The sequence below is a fragment of the Nicotiana tomentosiformis genome, chromosome 11 (assembly GCF_000390325.3).
Source record: "Nicotiana tomentosiformis chromosome 11, ASM39032v3, whole genome shotgun sequence".
Lineage (NCBI taxonomy): Eukaryota > Viridiplantae > Streptophyta > Magnoliopsida > Solanales > Solanaceae > Nicotiana > Nicotiana tomentosiformis.
In genome coordinates this window covers 99,934,161-99,958,998 of record NC_090822.1, presented here as the reverse complement: position 1 = coordinate 99,958,998, position 24,838 = coordinate 99,934,161, and the positions used below count along the sequence as shown (strand labels likewise).

At 34.0% G+C, this 24,838-nt stretch overlaps 1 protein-coding gene across 1 annotated transcript; it reads left to right on the top strand.

Moving 5' to 3' along the window:
* Positions 1-3,589: 3,589 nt before the first annotated feature.
* LOC104090571 (E3 ubiquitin-protein ligase PUB23-like) lies at positions 3,590-5,093 on the top strand. Its single transcript, XM_009595693.4, has one exon. The coding sequence runs from the start codon at positions 3,697-3,699 to the stop codon at positions 4,918-4,920; it is 1,224 nt and encodes a 407-aa protein (XP_009593988.1). The 5' UTR covers positions 3,590-3,696; the 3' UTR covers positions 4,921-5,093.
* The last annotated feature ends 19,745 nt before the right edge of the window (positions 5,094-24,838 follow it).

Here is a 24,838-nt window from a genome sequence, read left to right as displayed (position 1 = left end):
TTTACCACTGGTATTTTAGTACCTAATAAATTATTAGGTTTCGTTCTCCCAAGAGTAAAAACTCGGAAAATTCAAGTTATGAAGAAGTTGTTCCCCTCAAAAAGGAATTTAGTAACCACCGGGGATACGATAAAATGGATGGAATTTTTCTATCATTAATTACATGTCTCGGGTTCGAGTCTTTTAAACGAAAAAACTTTTGACAAAGAACTTTACCTTTAAATAAGTCATAGACTCGTGTAAATATAAATTAGTCACGACAGTAAACACCGAATAGCGGATGGTTAAAGAAAAGGAATTGCTTTTACTTCACTTTTAATCCAGGGGTTGTCTAGCAGGGATGCCCCTTCAAACAAGCTGTTGATAGTTTATTTATTTACTGGATCAGATGAATAGGGGCTTGTCTTTGACTTCATTAATTTTCCTTGAGAATGCTTCTAACCTAGGCTACTTACCCCATTCTTTTGGAAATCATCAAATCAAACCTGAAGTTTCTCTAATTACTTGACCGTTACTTAATAAAAAATTGCATTAAGTTAAAGCAAGAAAAGATTAAAAAACATAAAATAAATAGGAGAAAAGATTAAAAAACATAAAATAAATAGGAAGCTTGTCAATTCTTTCGTCCATCAAAATTAAGTAGATAGGTGGAACCATTAATTTTGTAATGGACCAAATCAAGAAACCAACTTTTAGAATTTGTCAAAATAAACTTTATATCCACAGGCAATTATGGGAGAGGCCCAGTGTCAGGAAAGGAAAGGAAAGAAATAGTTTGATGGGAATAATAAATTTCACTGCAAAATATAATTAAGCATTTAGTTGAAGAGATAAGTTTTTTTGTTTTTGAGGAAATTTTGATAATCCAACCAATTATAGTTTTCTGGAAAACCCACTATTGTTGCTGCCATGACAAATCTTGATTTTATGTGACGAGTTCAAGCTTAAAAGTTAGCTGGACAATGCCCTACTTTTGCTGACAACTAACGGAATATTACATTATTTAAGTTTGAATATCTTTTCTCTTTTTAAATTATTCTATTAACATTGTTATGAGAATAGAGTAATTTTATAGTAAACACTTCATTTCTTAATATGCCAACTAGATGCAAATTCAAATCGAATCAATAAATTATGAATATTGAATGTCCAAATAAAATTAAATAAAAACTAGTTATATTAAAGCGTATTGCGCGAGGAATGTAATAGGAAGTCGAGATCCTTCCCCCTTCATTAGAAATACCAGAAGTGCGTCTAATACATATGCTAAGTTGCTAACTCGACATATAAGATGTGGTAGAATTCTAAATCCTAATATATAATCAAAGATGGAGGCAGGCAGCAACCAAAAAGTGCGGAAGAACCCCACATTGGCCCATCGGCTCCTATCGACATCCAGCATGTGTTCACGTTATTACATTTAAGAAAGACAAATTTTAAATTAAATAAAATAGCACTACTTTACTTGGTATATTGGAAATTTGGTACATCTCTAAGTACTGTTTTCTCGGTTGATGTGAACCTAGTTGATTGGGCACGAAATTTAAAAAAAATAAAGACTTTTGAAATTTATGGTCCTAAACAAGTCAAAATGATCTCAGAGTATTTGTGTGGTTATAAAAGTTTCTTATTAAGGATAGAATTGTAAGTTTAAGCTAAATTGTTTCTAAATTTAAAAAAAAATTATTATTTTTGGAACGTACCAAGAAAATATGTTTACAGAGGGAGCAGTAAATTGTAAGGTCAAAAGGTAGACATTATTTAGCCTTTGGCACACAACGCAACACCGACGTCCATCCCGATGTGCGCCTCATGCCTTAATTAATTTCTTCTCTCTTCATAGTCGTCTCTTTTGAGTTTTTCCACTATTTTTTTTTTATATACTATATATTGGTGTTAATTACAAAATAGGGAGAGAATACTTCAAATATTTTAGTTTGAGGAACATACTTTAATTTATGCATTATATTATTAGGGGTATAAATTTACAATCTTATAAGCTAGAAACAATAAACTGAATTCTAATGACTTCACAATAACTTTGCTGTAAATCTTATCATTAGGCAATATTCAGTGCCGGCTTCAAGGTCACTTGCTTTAGGCCCCCAAATTTGAGGGGCCTCATTTTTTAACAATAATAGATTATAGGTTTTCTTTTAAAAAAAAAAGTATTAAGTACTTTTAGTAGAAAAATATTTTTTTATATAAAAGGAAAGATAATTTTGTTATATTTATGAACAAACCATCAATATTAGAATTATTATTATGGGATGTATGAATAGTTGTAAATTTTTACACTTTCTTTCTTTCTTTTTTAAGTCATAATTATCCTTTTTTACTTATCTAGTAAGATTACATACTTTTTCTTTTGTTTCTTCCCTACTTTCTTCCTCCAAGAGTTTAAAAGTTTAATACTTCAAAAGTTTAGTGGTAAAAATTGGAGATTATTGGGTAACGAAAATTTTAAAAATACAATTTTAACTTTGAATGTTCTTTAAAATATAATAGTCACTCTGATTATGATGGTTTAGACTTATTCTAAATTAAAAGTGTTAAAAAAATAGTACAAGTAGAAAATAATAATCTAATCAACATATTTAATCAAATAAAAAGACTTGATTCGTTTGTAAATGCTCATATTTCTTATAATATAATAGTACAGTTTATGTAATAGTTGTCTCAACAGAAAGAAGTTTTCTAATATAAAAAAAATGATAAAATCTTACCTAAGATCAACAATTCTCAAGAAAAATTAAATGAATTGGCTATATTATCATTCGAAAAAAGAATTATTAGAAGAAGTCGATATAAAAAATTATTAAATATTTTTCATCTCAAATAGTTAAAGCAATAAATTTTTGGGAGAAAATATTTTTTATTTCTTAAATTTAAGGCCTCCAAATAAATTTTGGTTTTAGGCCACTAAAGTGTTTGAGCCGCGCTGACAATATTTTTAGTCCGAAGAGCTGGTAATATTAGGTTGATATGTGGAAAAGAACATTGTTAGCTAGTGCAGTTCCCGTATACTTATAGATTATTATCCAAAAGACATATTTCATAAATATGATATTTCAGATAGGTGAAAAATTACCATTTTCTATAGTCGAAGAGATCCCATATATTTTGAAATATGCTAAAGCATCAAATAGCCATAATTTTAATCAAGTTATGTGATGTTTCTCGCAGAGTGTGGTTAGAGGTTGGGTGTAAAAGTTCATATATAACATTAAATTTATGAATTTTGCAACTTTTTACCCAATATTGTAAGTGCCATTATACTTTTTCTAATTCATTTTCTGTAGTTCAGAAATATGCTGCAAATTAGACTAAACTATACTTCCCCATTCGTCATTTATCTTTCCCTTTTCGTAAATTTTCTTATATTCCTATTATATTATTCAATTTTATTTTTCCAAAATCTTGAAAAAGTCCATTAAGAGCCCCTATCTCCTTGTTTCTTTATCTCTCTCTCTCTTTTGAATTTCCGTATGTTGACTTTCTCATATTTAATCAACTTGCATCTTTGCATGGACCCTTCTTAATTACTTCTTCTCTTCACACATATATATACATCTCTTTTCTCCAAAACTCTATTGTCAAACATTTTTTCCATCTTCATCCTTTCATTACATTTTTGTCCATTAATTCCTCCTAAACAACATTCAAATCTCTCATTTTCTTCAACCAAAAAAAAAAATGGAAGAAGTTGAAGTTCCTTCCTATTTTCTTTGTCCAATCTCAATGGAAGTAATGAGGGATCCAGTTACAATTTCAACTGGAATTACCTATGACAGAGAAAACATAGAAAAATGGCTATTTTCATGCAAACACACAACTTGTCCTGTCACAAAACAAGAACTACAAATCACAGATCTCACTCCAAATCACAATCTCCGCCGTCTGATCCAATCATGGTGCACATTAAATTCTTGTCATGGCATCCAACGAATCCCAACTCCAAAACCTCAAGTTCACAAAACCCATGTTGTCAAAATCCTAAACGAAGCGAAAAAATGTCCAGAAATGCAACTTAAGTGCCTTAGAAGACTCAGATCAATTGCACATGCAAATGAGAGTAACAAAAAATGTTTGGAGTCAGCTGGGGCTGTTGATTTTTTAGCATCAATGATTAAGAAAAGAGAAGTGGCTTTAGTTGAAGATTCAGAATTCACAAAGGCAAGTGATGAAGCTTTAAATATTCTTTTTCATCTTAATCCATCTGATGAAGAGTTGAAGAGGTTCACTTCCCAAGATGAGCAATTCTTGGATTCTTTACTTCATTTCTTGAAATGTGGGAATTTCCAATCTCGAGCGTATGCAATAATGTTATTAAAATCAGCTTTCAATGTGGCTGATCCAGCACAATTAATTGGTATGAAACCAGAATATTTTAAAGCTATAGTTGGTATACTAAATGACAAAATTTCCCAACAAGCAACAAAGGCAGCACTCAAGATTCTAGTTGAATTATGTCCATGGGGAAGAAACAGAATCAAAGCAACTGAAAATGGAGCAGTTTTAGCACTAATTGAACTTCTTCTTGACACAAAAGAAAGAAGGGGTTGTGAATTGATACTTTCAATTTTGGATCATTTATGTAGTTGTGCTGAAGGAAGGGCAGAATTATTGAGCCATGGGGCAGGAATAGCTATTGTGTCCAAGAAAATTCTAAGGGTTTCACATGTCGCAAGTGATAAGGCAGTGAGGATTCTTTGTTCAATATCTAAGTTCTCAGCTACTAGTAAAGTTCTACAAGAGATGTTGCAAGTTGGAGTTGTGTCAAAGCTGTGTTTGGTTCTTCAAGTGGATACTAGTCCTAAGACAAAGGAGAAAACTAAAGAAATTCTAAGTTTGCATTCTAGGGTTTGGAGGGATTCTATATGTATTCCTTCTCATTTGCTCTCTTCTTACCCTTCATGATTTTAAAGAAAAGGTATCTTGAAGGTAAGTCCTTTTCAAATCTATTGTATTTTTTGCCTTTTCATGTACATAATTCATAGGGATTGACATGTGCGGTTTTTACCATTGCGGATATATTTTTAAGTGTATGAAAACAACAAACATATGAATAAAAACTTTATCTGATTTATGGAGCTAGCTTTTTGAGATATATCATATTTGGATGAGTTGTATTGCTATTCGCTAACTTAGAATCTAGTCAGCATAGATCCAACATTTAAATTTTGATGGGTTCAATCTTCAATATTTTTAGCATTGAACTCCCATTGTATTTTTTAGATTATGAGTTTAGATTTAATATTTATTGAAATTAAGTAATTTTTGACATATATATTAATACTTTGTGTCGAAAATACTTGTTTGGTTGTACGGTGAAAGAGCTGTCTCCGCCACTAGGTCTGCTGGAACCACAAAAGCATTTGATACTTTATAAACTAAGTCATTTTTATGTAGTTCCCAGTAGTATATATTAAAGGAAAATTATCTGCTTATAAATTCTGAAAGTTCTAAGTTAATTTTCCTAGCTAGGTGACCTCTTGGCCCAGTAATAAAGTAGTTGGTAGAAGATGAGCTTGGGGTATAGTTCAGAAATTGGAAGATCTAAGCATTACGGGGACTTAGATCTGTGTTCCATACGTGTTTTACGTGTTTTGTTTGGTTGCATTACGTGTATCTTTATTTAGTCTGAAAATCTTGTCTGTTTTCAAGCTGTATTGTTCTGTCCAAAGCTTAGAACAACCATATAATCGTGTGGCACAGTTCTTTAATGTTTTTATTGTATCTTTTTCTCATTTGACGTAAATATTAATTGAGGAAAACATTGATATGTTAAGTACTTCCTAACTTGTAAGGGATCTCATTTATATACACCGATAACAAAAATAATTTTTACATTGCATTGTAATTTAATTCAACTTGTTGTAGCAGATATTTTGCCGTATTTTTCAGCTAATTACTAGTTTTACTTGTTATGAGCATATAGTAGTCATTTATTTTTTAATTAGGTGATCTGATAGTTTAATTTTCTTTTAAACTGTCAGTGTATAAAATTTCAAACCCTATCTAGTATAGTAACACCCTTGGCTTGTTCGACAAACCACTAATATTTAATTTTCTCCAGTCCCATACAAATTTGTGAAAGCAATTTGTTAATTTGAATATTTATCTACTTTTTCTTTTGCATTAGCATTCTGAAAATGGGAGAAATTAAAATAAATCTCCCATTTCTGTACTATAATAAATGGTAGTAATACAAATATAAGCGTCGGCTTTAAAGTATTAATATTATATTAATTTTAAAATTTTGAGAGTGCAATTCCTTTTTGAGTTATAAAACGTAAGAAACAACGGGGAGAAGAAATGAGATGGAGAAATTCCTATTTTCCATTGTTTAGTTGCGCAAAATAATCTGAAAATATTTTTCTAAATATCACATTTTCCTGAAATAGAAGGAAAATAATTTTCATAGAAAAAGTTAGGAAAATATTTTTCCAAAAACTCCACCTACCCTCACATCTAACCCCAACCCCCTCTCTTCATACATGCTTTTTTTTTTTTTTTCAGATTTCAGTTTTGTTTTCTTTTCCGTCACCAACCACCCTGCTATCCCCCTCCCCCAAAAAAAAAAATTATTTAACCCTTTTTTTTTGTATTTTTAATTTTCTGTAATTTTTTTTCTACAGCAGCCCCAGCCCTCGCAAAAAATTACTTTTATTTTGTATTTTTTTTCTGCATCCCCCCCCCCCCCCCCCGGCCGCTGCCAATAGGGCAAATTTTTTATTTTTTTATAGTTTCAGTTCTGAATTTTTTATTTTTCAGTTTACAAGTTCAAAATTTTACGAGTTCCAAAGTTATGAGTTCGGAGGTTTGTGTGTTTGGAAGTTTGCGGGTTTAGAAATTATAGAGTTTATGGGTTCGAAAGTTTAGCAGTTCGGAAGTTTATGAAATTTGTGGGTTCGGAAGGTTATTGGTTCAACTCGGAAACATGAAGTTGGAATCGCTAGTAATCGCGGATCAGCATGCCGCGGTGAATATGTACCCGGGCCCTGTATACACCGTCCGTCACACCTGTCAAGGCAGTTATATCAAAGGTAGCTTCCCAGTTTGAGCATGATAATTACAAGCAGATAAACTGGATCTCCTACCCCCGCTGTTAATAAGTGGCGGCTCTTTCCTCTATTCTTTTTAATATACACTAAATCGAAAGTCTTGGTTTCAATGACTCCCCAAACCATGACCTATTGATCCTTCAGAACCAGCTTTTATCGCGAAATTAGACCTGCGATTAACGTCGGCTTATCTGTCAGTCGCGTCGGATCTACCGCTCTAATAGAATTTAGCTTACTTCTTACTGAATGTCGTACTTAACTGAGAATTCTCCCGGTCCCGAGAGAACCTGGGATATTAGCGATTAGTCAGTCTGGTTCGTCGGTTTGAGAAGGTGAACAACGAATCTGAGTGATCGAAGGTTCAAGTACTGAGCGAATATTCAAACGTCTATTCATGTGAGAGGAATCATTTTTGTAGTAAAAAAAAAAAAGGTTATGTACCTAGCTCGCTGGAAGCTAAGAGTCTTATAGCCCCAAAACGGGAATAGAGGTTTTAGTAGTTCCTTGCAATCGAGTTCCCATATTGATACATCACAGCTACTTGAACGGTGAAGAAGCAACTACCAAGTAGAGAAGAAAGAGAAAGAGTGAATGCAGTCCGGGTTCTAGTCTTAAACAAGACAGAAGTAGGGCTTTCAAGCGGGTAGTGAGTCCTAAGTTAGAGGGGAACAGGTCACAAGGGTTCTATCCTATGGTGATCCGTTGGGCCTTTCGAACATTAGCTGCCCTTTCCAAGGTTTAAGAATTAGAAGGAGTGAATAGCTATAATTGTTTTAGTGAGTCTTAGGCCCCTAATCGGAAATACGCTATTTGGACTGCAATGACTTTTGCACCAACTCTTTTGGAAGTAGGGGCCGAAACAATGCTTTAGCGGTAGGAGCGAAATTCCTTTTTGGTTTGGAAGGCCAATTATCTCATGCTCTCTCTCAAACCCAGCCAAAGGAGCACATCTAATTGAAAGACTCTCATTCTTATTTAGAATAGGAAGATCCTTTCTTAGCGCTACACCCCCCCCCCCCTGTATAGTATGGGCTACTTAGGTTGCGCGACTTTCTCTTATAGGGTGACTTGACTCAACTTGACCTACTTGAAATCGATTCTATGATTGAATAGGAGAAATGCTACTTAGTAGTAGAAACTCGGAGAGGCAGACAGAGAGGGGACTCTTTCATACCTACTAACTCCTAGGGCTAAATAAAATCAAAGTTCCACTACAACCAAGGAAAGAGATAGATCACATCTTGGCCAAATGCCAGTCCTCCTAGTTTGCTTCTTCTGGTCGGCTCGTATTAGCTTGTGCTTTATTACATGTAGTCATTCCCCCATTCCTTTAGTCTTTTCAAGGGTACTTTTTTCTTAAGTCACGGTCATGTCTTGCCTCCCTTGCCCCTCCTAGTATAGTGACCACTTCCATATTTTTCCCGAATTTCATCAGTACCAGGCTCAACTGCCTGTTCATCCATCTGTTCTTTCAGACGTTGAGAGGAAGGGACCCGCGGACACAACATGAGAGCTAGTTTATGGCTTCATATTTATTGTATCTAAATTATTTATGAATACTCTTGAGAAGTTATTTTCTTTAATTTGCGTACCAAACACAGGAAAATGAGTAAGATTACTACTCCCTCCGTTCCAATTTATGTGAACCTGTTTGACTAGGCACGAAGTTTAAGAAAAAATGAAAATTTTTAAAATTTGTGGTCCTAAACAAGTCAAAAAAGGGCCCAGAATATTTGTGTGGTTATAAAAGCTTCTCATTAAGGGTAGAATTATAAGTTTAAGCAAAATTATTTCTAAATTTAGAAAATGGTCATTCTTTTTGGAACGGACCAAAAATGAAATAGGTTCACATAAACTGGAACGGAGGGATAACTTGTTTTCCAAGTAAAACATTTTCTTGGAAAACATTTTCTGTTATACTCCCTCCGTCTCATATTATGTGTCGTGCTTCTCTTTTACACGCCCCTTAAGAAATATTAATTAGGAAATGGATTGGACTATTCTACCCTTATTTATGTCTTAAGATATAATCTCTATTCATTGAATATTTATTCTATTTATGTGTTATCTCCATCTTCAAGAACAATTATTACTAAGGGTAAAAAGTGAAAAAAAATAATTAATTTTGTCTTGAACTTTTAAAATGACAAATAATTTGAGACAACTATTTTTAATAATCATGACTGTTAATATGAGACTACCAAACACACCCAAAATGTACATTATTTTGACCCAAACTAAAGAAACTACGACATTTAATTTGACAAAGAAACAAAGAGAATGGTATTCAAATTTAAAGTGACGAAACCAATGTGTGTTAATACTGTCTACAACCGTAGTTTTAGAAAAAATAAAATAACGACGCAACTGCTTCTTTCTTAGGCTAGTCCCCCGTCATATACATAGAACAGAGTCTCCTCAGCATCTCAAAGAAACTTCCGCTAGAAATTGCGGTCGATTTGATAGAATTAATTAGAGATTTCGAATTTAGCTTTAAAAATAAAAAAAAAATTCCAAATAGAGAATGCGTTTCCTTTAATGGATCTTACATGGTACGAATTCGTATTAATCAGAGCTCCAATACCGCTACATAATATATACTTTTTCTTTAATGGATCTTACACGATACGAATTTGTATTAGTCATAGCTCCCATACCGCTACATAAGAATTTCTTTTTTCTTTTTTAATTAGAAAGAAAAGCAAGGAATGCGTGATTTAAAACCTACTGGATAACGATAGTGAATATTTATTTGATTTTGAGCCCAAAGATTTTCCATGCTATAAAAGTAGGAAATGTCTTTTATATTGATTATTTTTAATTTGGACAGAAATGTTCGGTATATTAGGATGCACTGTTTGTTATGAAGCACCATAAAGGGTCAAGAGCTACTAGAAATGTACCTCTCTTCTTTTTTTTTTTGTTGTTAAACAGACAAAATTTTTATTTAACCAAGTATAAGTATGTATAACCGCTAGCTCATTTGGACCCTAGAGCTAGATCAAAGAAATAAAACAAAACAATTCCTCAACTTACAATAACTCCCGGCCTTTGCTATCTCTACATGCATTCGAGCCAGAAATCAAGCAGTCCGACAAGTGAGTCATGCAGTAATCCTTTCAATCAATGGCATACATTGCTAGACATACAGTTTCTTGGAGGACAAGGGTACTCCAAGGTACTTAAATGGCAGCTCCCCTAGTGTGAATTGCATTTCAGCTAAAATCATCTCTTTGAACTCCCTAAGGACTCTAGCAATTTACAAAGCACTCTTTTCCATATTAGTTTTAAGACATGAGACCTCGGAGAAATGATGAAATTTTTCCAGAAGCAAGCATATAGAGATCTTATCTTCTCAACAACATAAAATCAAGTTGTCTGCAAAACATATATGGGTTATGTTCTTTCTGGAGCACCTTGGGTGATAATTAAAATCTAGAATGTACTTCAGTATCTTCAATGGTTTATTGAGGTACTCCATCACTACAAACAGGTAAGGATACATTGGGTCTCCTTGCTTTAGCCCCTTCTTAGCTTGAAATTTAGTAGTCAATCCTCCATTCAATAGCAAAACATAGTGACAGTGGTCATACACTCCATCACTAATTGAACAAACATCACAGGCATTCCAAACTCAATAAGATCATCTTTAAAAAAGGCCATTCAATTGAATCATACACTTTTCGTATGTTCACCTTGATTAAACATCTTGGGGAGACCCCTTTTGAGTATACCCCTTGACCAATTTGTAGCACCCCGGAAAATTTTGAAATACTTAAGCGCTATTAAGAAAGTTGGTGTGTTCTAATTATATTATTTTGTGTGCAGACGAGGACTATTAATATGATGTATATTAATTGGATATGATAATAAGTTTAAGAGGTGTATTTGAAGTGATATAGGGAATAAGGAGAGCCATTGGGACAAATCAAGTTGAAAATTACATGATAGACTAAAGTTCCAAATGAGTACGCACAAGACCTAAATTTGGATGAGCATTTCTACATTTATATAAGAATTTATGTGATCTATAACCTATCAAATGAAATATTTTCGAGTAGAGTTTCTAAATCCTCAAACTGTTTGTCATTTGGATATTCCTACAAGAAGTTATGACAAAATTACCAAAGGCTAGCAGATGAGTGAACATGGGATACGAAGCATCCGGGACAGCGTCCAAAAGAAAAGCTCGTAGTGAAGTACTACCATAGCATCCGGGTTCGCGTCCGAGCTTCGAAGAGGAGTGAACTGGGGATGCGAAGCATCCGGGGTCGCATCCAAAACCCAGAAATTTGGGCCTATAAATAGGGAGAAGAGAGTATTTTGTGTATTGGGGGTTAGGGTTCTTGAGATAAAGAGGTGATTTTGAGCTCAAATCAAGTCCAATCAACTAACGTAAGTTGTTAATAATGTTTTGGGTTGATTCTTACTCAATATACATGAGTTCTAACATCATTCTTACATCCAAGTACTAGATTTCATCATCAAATCCTCAAAAACACAAAAATCACCAAAGTTATGATTTTTCAAGATTGATCTACTAGAGGTAATTACAATGCTTCAAACTCGTTTATTATGAGTAGTTAGAAGTATTTGAAGCATTTGTTATAAGTTTTAATAGTTGAAAGATTGGATTATAAAACTCTAGTTCATGGCATGAATAGTACTTTTGAGAAAATAAGAAAGAAGATGAATGGTAATCTTGGCGATGAAATTGATGAATACAATTAACCTATGGAATTATTTGTCAGCAAAAGATGGAAGTGATCAACTAAGTAATCATCTGAATTGTATATTTTGCAAGTGTTAATTATGGAAGATGATAAATAGTAACTTGGTGGGATTGGACAATTGATGTAGTATCATTAATGACTTTGAATGGGTATTAAGATATAAGAATGAAGTTGAATAATATACCATGTGGATCTATTTGGCGATTTGAGTTGTTGGAGTCTTATGGCCAACTTATGAGCCATATATGAATATTGATTAATATTTTAGATCATATTTCGATGTAATTAGGATATATAATTGTAGATATCTACTTATTGGTGATGTTTGAGCATTTTAATTAATATTGGAATGATGGAAGAGGATTGAAAGCTTGTGAATATTAATAAAGCGAAAGCGAGGTAAGTTGATTAAAACTTACTCTAATTGAGGAACTTTCTCTAAAAGCATATTTTGAACTAATACTTAAGTTGTTTGCAAATGTGCTTTCGTACTTGTGGGGACAAATAAGTACGGATATCTCCATGTACTAAAATATTATGTTGCATATGTAGTGTCATGTTGTTTTATAAAATTTTATTTTAAATCTTGTTGGCAAAATGACACTCAAGGTAAATGTTATAAGTTTTTATCAAAACTTACATATTTAAAAGAGTATACATATTTGAGCGCTAAAGATAAGTTTCATGGAAATTATTTTTTTTTTAAATTGATGAGCAGAATAGCACTTGTGATATCTTTTAAAGATTGATGTTAAATTGCCCAAGGCTTTAGCATGTAAAAGGTTGTTTATTTAATTTTGTTCAAATGATTTAGATCTTCTATAAATGCTATGATTTGGTAAAAATAGATCCTTTGAAGCTACTATGCTATGAATCTATTTTTGAAGTATCAAATATTTTGGGAGTTACATGTGTTCATCGAGATCAACTTCGGATATATTGTGTTCGTTGTCATGAAACTACACGTGTCAGTGTAGGCGTAGATGGCCACTTTGTGGTATAGACTACGGCAGAGTGCTCTCCCTCGAGAAAGTACTATTTTGTGCTATTATTAGCATGAGTGAGTCGATTCGTACGGCACTACGATGAAACAACCTGAGCAAGTAGAGTATATGATACTTGCCGCTAGGTACATAACCTAGTTGACCTTCTTATGTCGGTGATGGTATAGTACTCCCAGTGAAAGGTAAGGATGATTTTCTTATGTTTAGGCCTCAGGAGTCGAAAGTGATTTCGATGACTTAAGGCAAATGGAATAATTTTGTATGATTTTATCCAAAATCTTGGGTTGATATAAATATTTTAAAAGTATATATTGTGGGTTATGTTTTACTTGTCTTTTATTTAAAATGGCAAGGATCATGAATTGATAAAATTTCTTATCGTTTTATATCAAATATTGATGCATTATTTTTATAAAGTTTGTCCCAAGAACTTAAGCTAGAGAGAGTCTATGACACTTATTGAGTACTGTTGTGGTATACTCAATCCTTAGGGGGGCCCTCCAGGGTCCCGCTTACTTTACATGTTTCGGGATGATGTATGATACGTGGCATGTTGTCAGGCTAAGATGACTCTCTTTCCGATGTATTATGAAGCACCACTTTTATTTCGTAGTAGCTATCATGTTCTTTCTTATTTTATTTTGTTAGAATTTCTCCAAGTGTTGATTCTATTCTTTGGTATAGAGACTCCATAGATAGTTGTGGGATTGTAAAAACAGGATTGTGGACGTCATGCATAAAGGAATAATTATTTAATTTGATTATATTAATTTTATGAAAGGTTTCATGTATGACTTTGGAAATAAAAAATATATATTGTGACTTGATTTGAAAATGTACAATATTTTTAATTGGCTTCCGCAATTATACTTAGTGTTGACATATGGGTTGGTTCACTCGGGTCGGATCGGGTCGGGTAGTGTGCCGGTCGCGTAAATTTTGGTCGTGACATAATTCATGTGCAATGATTACATTATCCAGAATGTTCATGCCTTCAATAAAAGCTGACTAAGAAGGTCCAACAATGTAGTCCACAACAGTTTTTAATTTTTCTGTAATGATCTTTGTAATGAGTTTATAGAGGGTAGAGCAGTATGCTATAGGTCAAAATTCTTTGACAAATATGGGACTAGTAACCTTAGGGACCAATGTTACTGTAGTACAGTTGACACCTCTCAAGAGCTTTCCATTTGTGAATAACTCTTGTATGGGTTATTTGAATTGTCCTCCAATAAAACTCCAATATGATTTAAAGAATTCAGCTGGGAAACCATCTATACCTGGCGCCTTGTCATTTGGTAAATCTTTGAGGGCCTGGTTTCTGTCCTCCTCTGTTACTGGCCTATTGGGTCCTTGTTGTTGTTCTTTGGTGAGGCAAGGACTATTTCTGGCTATATCAATATTAATGCAAGGAAGTTCGGCAGCACAAGTTCCCAAGAGAGATTGGAAGAACCCTTTAAATTCTTGTTCTATCAGTGTTGGAAGACCTTGACCATTATATATAAATGCAATTTTATTCTTAGCTTGTCTGGCCTTCAAATGAGCATGAAAAAATTTAGTGTTCTGATCTCCATTTTTTATCCACATTACTCTAGACCTCTATCAATGCACCTGCTTATTAACCACTTCCCACTTTTCAATCTGCATTAACAAATCCTTTTCTTTAGAGATTGGCTAGTTATTGAATGGATCCTCATCAAGTTTTCCTTGAGTAGTCTGTGGTTGTACCCTTAGATTGACAATCCTCCTCTCTAGTGAAGATACATCTTTGTTCATCTATTGTGTCTTGTCCTTTAGGCTCTACAACTTTATCCAAATTGAGTACATAGTATGCCCCTATACATGTGGACTCCACACTTCATGAACAGCTCCCTCAAACTTCTTATGATGTAATAGCACATTATATAGTCTGAATGGTTTTGGAAGATGGGATTTGACTATTTCTATGCTAATTATAATAGAGGAATGATCTGAGACTCCAGGCTTATCAAAAATAGCTTCTAGACTGTTATAATGTATAATCCAAGAAGCATTCCCAAATGTCCAGTCTATGTTACTATAAATTATGTTCTCTGCATCCCTTTTATTGCTCCAAGACCATTGGCATCCTATCCTATTTAATTAACCCATACCAGTGTCGTATATACATCATTGAAAGTCCACAAGTTTAGCTTGATGCACAGGTTGTCCATTAATCCGATCATCTAAAGATAACATATTGTTGAAATCCCCTATAACCAACCAAAATTAATGCATAGTACTTTATATTTGCCTTAGTTGTTCCTATAGATACCCTCCTTTCAGCTATAGTATTTTTCCCATACACAAATATTACGGAGCATGCAAACTGTGAGCCTTTATCCTTCACCTTGCAGTGTACCAATTGAGTACTAACCAACAATATGTGAACTTGTATCAGGTGTTCCTTCCAAGAGCGACAGATCCTGCCACTGTCATTTATAGCTTCATTTGAGTATATTTTCCAATCTTTATAGATTTTTTCTCGAACTTTGATAATACTCTTAGGCTTTATCTTTGTCTCAAGGCAGCCTAGTGGAGTAACATTATTTTTTAGCAGAAAGGCCTTGAGTTCTTTTTGTTTAAAGGGCTTATTCAACCCTCTTATGTTATAGGAACTTATTATCATGTGAGATTTTCCTCATGGAGGCTAATCTCTTCAACCACCTTGTCAGTATTGTTATCATCTTGAATTCTCAATGGACTGTATCTATTTTTCTTCAGCAAAGTCTCTAAGGTAGAATCTGATAGAATCCCCTTTTGGTATATATTTTCATGAGTCTTCACCATTTGCTTCCCTTTATTACTTTGTTGTGGAAGTACTGTTGTCGATGGTCTGTCCTCTTCTTCAGCAATTTGCTCAGTAGAAACCTGAGCATCCTGTTGCATTTGTGGTTGCTCAGTAGCAGGCTTCACTCTGCACTGGACTGCAGGTTGTTTTCTCTTTTGTTGCCTAAATATTTTCACCTGCTTCTTCTTTGTGTCATGTTTCACCTGGTTGTCTCTAGCATCAGAGGTGGTCTGCCTATGTGCTATCTGTGGTTGCTTTGTACAATCCTATGTATGCTGCCTTATCTAAAAACATTCCTCACAATATGATAGCTTTCGCTCATATTCCAAGCATTTTTTCCTACATTTTCCATCTGCCTCCTCAATGAACATTTTATCAGGTAGGGCCTGGAATATGTCCATTTCCACGAGCATCCGTGCATAGGAAATCCTATCTCCCTGAGCTATTAGTTTATCTGAGCATATAGGTTTCCTTAGATAGCTAGCTATTCATCCCAAATTCTCCTTTGTCCAAAATTAAATTGGCAATCCTGAGAATTTTACCCAAATTGGCACAGTTCGAATCTTTTCCTTACTCATCTGGAAGTCAGGTTCCCATTGCTTCAAGATCATAGGTCTATTTTGGTACGTATAAGGGCCTTATTGAACAGTTTTGTTCCTATCTTCCTCCGAGCTAGGTCGAAAAATGAAATAATCATCATCATGTAGGAATAACTGTGGTGTAGTAATGAAGTTCCACACGCCATACAAGAATTTGAGCATTTCTTTGAATGAGGGTGAGCCACCCAGAACATACCCAATTAATGGTACCTTCCATTTTTGAGTTTGCTCTCCACTTCAATATGGTTCAGTATAACATTCTTCACCCCTTCTTTTATTATCGGCAAGTAATAATCCAATTTAAGCCCCTGTTCTAAGATCGATTTCCTCGAACCACATCAGCTAGTGTAGGCTCAGGTCGACTAGGGTTTGCTCGCTGCATCGAGAAGGTCAATTTCCTTGCCGCCGTATTTGCATCTACTTCCACTGGCTTGGGAATTCTGCTTCAGCACATTTTGAAGCTTGCATTACCGTTGGTGCACTCCCCATTCCAGTCATCCAGTGGACCAATTGAATCTGGCCTAGCGCTTGTGGTACCCCCAGACTCCGGTGTAACTATTCTACTCCCTCATTCCGCCTCTGGCATTGTAGTCGGTGCATTTACCTGTGATTTTCGTCGGGCCATTACTTTATGCGTACGTTAGCTAACCCTGCTTAACGTTAGCTAACCCTGCTTAATGTGCGGCTTTAGAGCTCATGGCTTGGTTTGGTGCTGTACTTATTTGTAATGTATAATATTATCATTTGAAACAAAAAATATATTTTATTATACGGAAATGTAATTTGAGCTTTTGTTCATTAGTTTCATTTCTCCTTCCCCTCTCTCTCAAATCAATTCAAAAATAAAAATCTACATATTCCTAATGTCTACTTTTCTTTCTCTTCTTTTGCCTTTTTTTTTTTGTGTCAAAAGGAAATTACTATTATTACTAAAAAAGTTTATTACGTAATTTAAGTTCTCCGGGATACATAGTACGTAAACAGTCATTTTCATAGGAAAATAAAGCGAAACAAGGAGGTACATGATTAGATACTTACACTGTTAAATATTTTGGTTGGAAAATAAATTATCACACGATTAATTATCTCAGGATTATTTATCCCGAAATTGTTATCTCACTCTCCCATAGGGTAAAAATAACACTACAATTCTGGAAGAATTAGTTATACCGCACTTTTATTCCAACTAAATATGGAATAAACTCATCTCAAATTAATTCTGAAATTAATTATCCCTTAACCCTTTTACCAAACGACCGCTTGAACTTTCAAAACTTTAAAATTGTTTCCATGCTTTAGGTCGACTGCTCCTTTTGTTTCATTAATCCAAGAGGTCCACACAGCACATCTCATAATTTTGAAAAACAAGTTTGCACCCCGAAATAAAATCAAACAATAATGAAAGACATTGGTACATAAGACTTCTTTCAATAATTCTAATACACTTGAGAGATTTCATTTTCAGAAAAGACTCTTTGATTTAACAAAATTTGACTTTAAAAATTGGTCAGAACCCTATCTAATAGTTCTGTCAAGTGTGAGCAAGAAAAATCTAAACAAATTAAAGTCTTTCTCGCCGTAGACAAACTGCCATTGAGATGTACTACTTACGTCCATTTCAAATTCAATGTTGTTACATAAAGTTATTACTAACAATTATAAAACAATAATAAAAAAAGGAAAACAATAGACTGGTGTTTTGACTTGTTTGAATCTTTGAAAAACTCTTGGTGATACAAAAGAACTTTTCAAAAGAAAAAAAATGCATGTAGCAATTGAATCAATCAGAAAAATACAAGGAGGCCAAATTGAGAAATAGGATTTATTATGCAGTTAATAACCACAGAAAGGCTTAAAATTCTCAAGTTTAAATTTACTTATGAACATATAGCTACTACGTATTGTACAAGATCAGGTAAGATGAAAAAAGAAAAAGAAACTCTAAACTATTTTATTTTCTTCTTTTTGACTTTTGGATTTAATTTTATTTGTTTTAAAAAAATATACTTAAAGAAGCAGGAATTTTCCAAGATTGCAGAACCAAGAATTGGGAGCCAGAAAAAAGGTAGTCCTTTAACGAAATTTATGATTTTGCCGCTTCATAAAGCAGGATGGTTTATAGCAGGTCAGCATCCTACCTTAATATTTACTATTTATAATATTGATAGAGTTCTATAGATAGAAAGAAATAGTACTCCCTCCGTCTCATATTAATAGTCAGTTACCAAAAATAGTTGTCTCAAATTATTTGTCATTTTAAAAGTTCAAGACAAAATTAATTATTTTTTTCTTTTTTCACCCTTAGTAATAATTGTTTTTGAAGATAGAGAGATAACACATAAATAGAATAAATATTCAATGAAGAAATATTATATCTTAAGATATAAATAATGATAGAATAGTCTAATCACTTTCTTAATTAATATTTTTTAAGTGGCATATAAAAAAGAAATACAATACATAATATTAGAGGGAGAGAGTAATATCGGCGGCTTATTGTTGACCAAAGAAAGTTACAAAGCGGAAATTCTTTAATTCAGAGTCAGACTTTTTATGCGGTTGCTATCTTCGTATTAACTGATGCTGATACTACAAGATTTAGTTAGTTCTGTAAATAATACTGTCTCCATCCCAAAATAAGAGTCGTTTTCCTTCTTTTTTTAAGAGAAAATTTGAATAATTTTCGAAAGTAAATTTATTGAGTTAAATCAACTTAATAATTTAACATTAAAATTTAGATATTAAATGATTATACCGAAAGTGCTACTCCGTTCATACCAGTTTATGTGAACTTATTTTCTTTTTGGTCTGTTCTAAAAAGAATGACCTCTTTCTAAATTTGGAAACAATTTAGCTTAAACTTACAATTCTACCCTTACTGAGAAACTTTTATAATCACATAAATACTCTGGGCCCCTTTTTGACTTGTTTAGTACCACAAATTCTAAAAGTCTTCATTTGTTTTCTTAAACCCCGTGCTCACTCAAACAGGTTCACATAAATTGAAACGGAGGAAGTATAAGTTATTATTCTTCTCATATCAATATCGTGAAAAGTACATTTTAATATATCGGTCATATTTCACATAATTTGATTTTCGAGAAAGTGAGAAATAATTTGAGACCGAGGGAGTAATATATTGTAGAAGTAGATAAGGAAAATTGAACCACTTTGCACATAAATGCTAGAGCAATGGATTTTCCTTTTTTTGGGGGGTGGGGGTGGGGTGGGGGGTCTAAAGTGTACTGAGTAGATAAGGAAATTTGAACCATTTTGCACATAAATGCAAGAGAAATGGATTTTCCTTTTTGGGGCTATAAATGCGAAAATAGAAATGAACCACATCGTTCACCTATTACAAAAAAGCCACCACTAATTTATCAATACGTGTTTAGTTGTGAACCTCAAAATTTAATCTTATTATGTAGAGGTGTTAATGGATATTCGAAAATCGATTAAATTGACCAAATCGTACTGGATCGAACTAATTTTTAGGTTTTTTTTTAAAAAAATTATAGGTTTTTATATAAATCTATAACCGCACCGATAATTAGGGTAGGCTTTTTATTTTATAAAAATAAACCGAAAAAATACCGAACTGTACCGAATAAATTTTATATGTGAAAAATATATTTATATAGTATGTTAAAAATAATAAAGTATTAAATTTTTCTTTGAACCTTGGAATTATGAAAATTGTTACAAGCCAATAAGTAATTAAACTCAAAATTCTAATTCCTAAAACCTATTATGCTACTTCTACTTAAACTAAGTTATTTCAAATATCTTTATTGGCAAGTATTCCAGCGATTATGAGTAGCAAATTACAATGTATTGAATATATTTTTTTCACATAATTTAGATTTATCTTTTTGAATATTTAATCTTCTATACACTTTATTCTTGAGATCCAGCTTGGTTAATATCTTTCCACTCGTGTGATTTATATTTTCTTTGCATTTGCTTGGTTTCTTTTACGTTGTTGTAGAATAGTTGATGGATCTATACACTAGCCATCTTTCATGTTTTTTAATTCATCACCCTTTAAACAGTAAAAATGTCTAGAGAGTTTTGCTATGTCCTATAAAAGAACGTATGTTATTGCATTATACTTCTACTGGTGAATTTTACATGATATTTAAAAAAATACCGAAAATTAATCGAACCGTACCGATACCGAAGAGAAACCGACATGATTGGGACGGTTTCGAAAAATCTAATTTTGATTATACATAATAAAATAACCGAAAAATTGGTATGATATAAATTTTATAAAATAATCGGCCGAACCGAACCATTGACACTTATTAAGTATGAAAAATATAAGACTTCAAGAATGAAGTATAATAGTTGCATTTGAATTTCTCAAACTTAATTATTTTTTCTTATTTCGAAACCGTGTTCAAGTTTTCATGGCTTCGCATGAACTTCGTTAACTGCCTACAAAACTTAAATCATATTATAATAATTATGTATTTGATTTGGATAAGTTATTGTCTGATCTTAGTCACGTTTGAATTTTACCTGTTAATCGGATCGGGCCAGCCCAAGCCGGTTCGAGGGAGGAGAGGGGAGGGGAGTCGGACGGGAACGAACATATTTTGGTAACCCGTGCCCCGGAACCCGGTTAGCCCGGTTACCCACTATCGGGTTTTTACCGGGCTACAATCCGGTCCAGCCCGGTTACCGTTGGAATGTTTTTTAATTTAATTTTTTCACCATTGCCAACGGTCAAATTCAAAAATGACTGTTGCCCAACGATCATTTTTTGCAAATTTGGCCATTTCGTCCTACCCCTTAAGAAAATAGCCCCCACCCTTAATAATTGATAAATTATAATTTTAACCTTTTAAAAACTATAAATAGCCCTTCTTCTTTATTTTTTCTCACAATTTGCTCTCTTACTACTCTAATTATCTCTCAATTCTCTCTTGATAATATTGCTTATTGCTCTTAAATTCTCAATTACTTATTATTTCAAGTTTCATCAAATATTTACTTTAGTCACTACAAAATTATAATTATCAAATATCAAGTATTCAAATGAATTCTAGTGTCAATATTCAATATCATCAAATATCAATTGAAGTGTGATACCAAATTTAGTGCGATATCCGGAATTCCGGTACACTCGTTCCATCTCTTTCTCTTCTTTAGTGTATATTTTTATTTTATTATTTAGAATTATTAATTTAATTTCCTAATTTAATTTACATAATGGATATATTTAGAGTAGCCAAAAAAGTGTGCACTAGTAGGGGTGGTAGTAGTAAGAGTAAAACTCCTAAAAGATCAAGAGGTGGTGCTCGTTCTTCTAGTAGCTTTACACATATTTCTGAAAGTTCACCTAAAAATTTAAATGTAGATTATGAGCAACTTCAAGAAAATTATGGTTTAGATGATAATTTAGATGATATTACCCGACCGGTCATTTTGAGCATTTGCACTTCGCTCGGTAGTTTAGGAGCGCGAGTAGCTTCGTATGATGTATTATGACTTGTGTTAATTGTCGGTTTTGGTTTTCAGGTTATTCAGTATTGATTTGGAAGAATGAATCTCCTTGTTGAAGCTTTAAGTTGGAAGAGTTGACCAAGTTTGACTTTTGTGAATTTAACCACGGAACGGAGTTTTGATAGTTCTGTTAGGTCCGAATGGTGATTTTGGACTCGAATGTATGCCCGGATTTGCATTTGGATGTTTTTAGAAGGTTTTGGAACTAATTAGCGAAAGTTAAAAATTTGAAGGTTTGGAAAGTTTATAAGTTTGACCAAGAGTTGATTTTGTAGATATTGGATTCGAATTGTGGTTTCGGGAATTGGAATAGTTTCGTTATGTCATTTGAGACTTGTGTGCAAAATTTGAGTTCATTCCGAGTTGATTTGTTATATTTCGGCGCGAGTTTTGAAAGTTGAAAGTTCAAAGTTCATTTAAGTTCGATTTGAGGCGTGATTCGTTATTTTGATATTGTTATGTGTGATTTGAGGCTTCGAGTAAATTCGTAGTGTATTTTAGGACTTGTTGGTATGCTTGGATGGGGTCCCGGTGACCCCGGGTGTGTTTCGGGTGAGTTTTGTTCAAGTTTGGGCATTTCGGTACTTTGATGATATTCTGGAGCGAGTGAAGTGTGGAGGACACATTTTGGAGTGATGAGGCAAAGTCTCATGTGTGGACCGTAGAGGAAATGTGCGGACCGCATAAATCCTCTTGCGGCCGCAGAAAGGAGAATCTGCAGGTTGATGGTCTGATTTCGCAAGCTTATATCTTTTAATATACAAGGAATTTGGAGATGATCCAAAAATGAAGGTTATAGCTCTTTGAGTCTAGTTTTCATAAAATTAATACATTCATCATTTGGACATTTGTACAGAAAGTTATGGTCAATTTACCAAAGCCTGGTAGTGAAGTCACTGCTGAAGTGCAACCGCACAATTTGGATTGTGGCCGCGAAACCTGGAATGTGAGGACCGCACAAAAAATTGTGCAGTCAACACAATGGGAGGTCAGATTTTCTACTATATAAATGAATGTTAGAGTATTATTTCATATCTGGACTTTGGAAGCTTGGTTTGTGACGATATTTCATAATTTTTTCAAGAAATTCTTCGGGGTAAGTGATTCTAACTCAGATTTGGTTAATATATATGGATATATCATTGTTTTTATCATTTAATTAGTATTTTGAGATAGAAATTTGGGAAAAATTGTATAAACTTCATAAACAATAATTTGAGGATTTGAAGGTCGAGTTGTGATTGGATTTGATTAATTTTAGTACGGTTGGACTCGTGGTTGAATGGGTGCTCGAATTTTGTGACTTTTATCAGATTTCGAGACGTGGGCTCGGAGGTTAAATTTTTAGTTAACTTTTGACTTTTGATTAAGGATTTAGTATTTTATTATGGAATTGATTCCTTTAGCATGTGTTGATTGTATCGAATGGTTTGTGGCTAGATTGGAGGCATTCGGAGGCTGTTTCACGAGGCAAGGGCGTATTGGAGTAGAGATTTGCATGATTTGAGGTAAGTAACACTTCTAAACTTGAAGCTGAGGGTATGAACCCTAATTATACGTATTATGCCATTTGTTTGGAGGTAACGCACATGCTAGGTGACAGGCGTGTGGGCGTGCACCGTAGAAATTGAGACTCAGTCTATTCCGTAGAGCTGTGTAGTCAATTAACTTGTATTTTCCATGTGTTAGAGAAACTGAGATGTGACTCATATTAGAAATTATACTTAGTCAGATGCTGGTATTATTGGGACCCACTGAGGTCATTTTTGTTGTTGAATTATGTGTTTAAATTGTAATTGCGTACTCAGTCATATTCATTCATTGCATATCATATCTTAGTCTCTGTTGATATTTATTGATACATAATATCATCATTTTGGAGTAGTTTTATGACATTGTGAGCCCGAGAGATGGGAGAGATTGATGACTGAGTGAGGTCGAGGGCCTGATTGTGAGGTTATTGATACTATAGCACGTGAGTTGTCCGTGCAGATCCAGTTATTGATACTATCGCACTTGAGTTGTCCATGCATCACGTGAGTTATTCGTACGGATCCAGATATCGATACTATGGCATGTGAGTTATCCGTGCGGATTTATGCCATGATTGGCTCATTATAGCGCTTGGGGTGAAGGAGCCTCTCCAGAGTGTGCACACCCACAGTGAGCGCACATACCTATTGAGTGCGAGTACGAGTGTCGAGTTATTGGGAGGACTGAGTGACTGGGAGGGCTGAGTGGATTGATACTCCGAGAGTATGCATATGGTTATTCACTATGTTGTACTACATTCGACATGCACACTTGATTTGAAGATGAACATGCTCTCCAGTCATAGATACCTCTTAATTTTGGTAGCTTTAGTATTTCAGATCTGTTCATGTATATTTCAAATATATGGTGTATTTTATTTTAAACCAGCTTTGTAAACTCTATATCTTAAAAAAGCTCATGATTTGTACTACCAGTCCTTGAAAAATTCTTGTATAAAAGTAGTTGAATTATCATTTCTTTTCTTAATAAATCTCGTTAAATTAGATAGTTGGTTATTGGCTTACCTAGCGGGTTGGATTAGGTGCCATCACGACTAGTTGGATTTTGGGTCGTGACAAGTTGGTATTAGAGCTCTAGGTTCATAGGTTCTACAAGACAAGAGCAAGTGACTAGTAGAGTCTTGCGGATCGGTATGATGACATCCATACCTATCTTCGAGAGGCTACAGGGAATTTAGGATAAATTTCCTATCTTTCTTTCCTTATCGTACGACATTGATTCAGCTTGAAGCGTAACTCTTTGAATTCCTTTCACGCTTTCGTATGCGCATGTGAGCGCTCGGTATCAGCCATGCCTCGCCGGCTTGTGATTCCAGGGATGAGGTGCGAGATGTGATTTATGTGTGTTGATGATGGGACAGTCTGGAGGACTTGAGGCCGGGTTATGATTGTAGCTTAAGCACGTGGATTTTGGTTGTGTGAGCACATGCTTTTGGACTTATATGTCCGGTAATGTCCCCTTGAGTGGAATTTGTAGCTTGATGAGTGGTTGGATGGCTATATGACGTGTTCAGATGAGTTGAATGTGACGGGAAGAGTTTGCTTGAGATGTGAGAAAGACT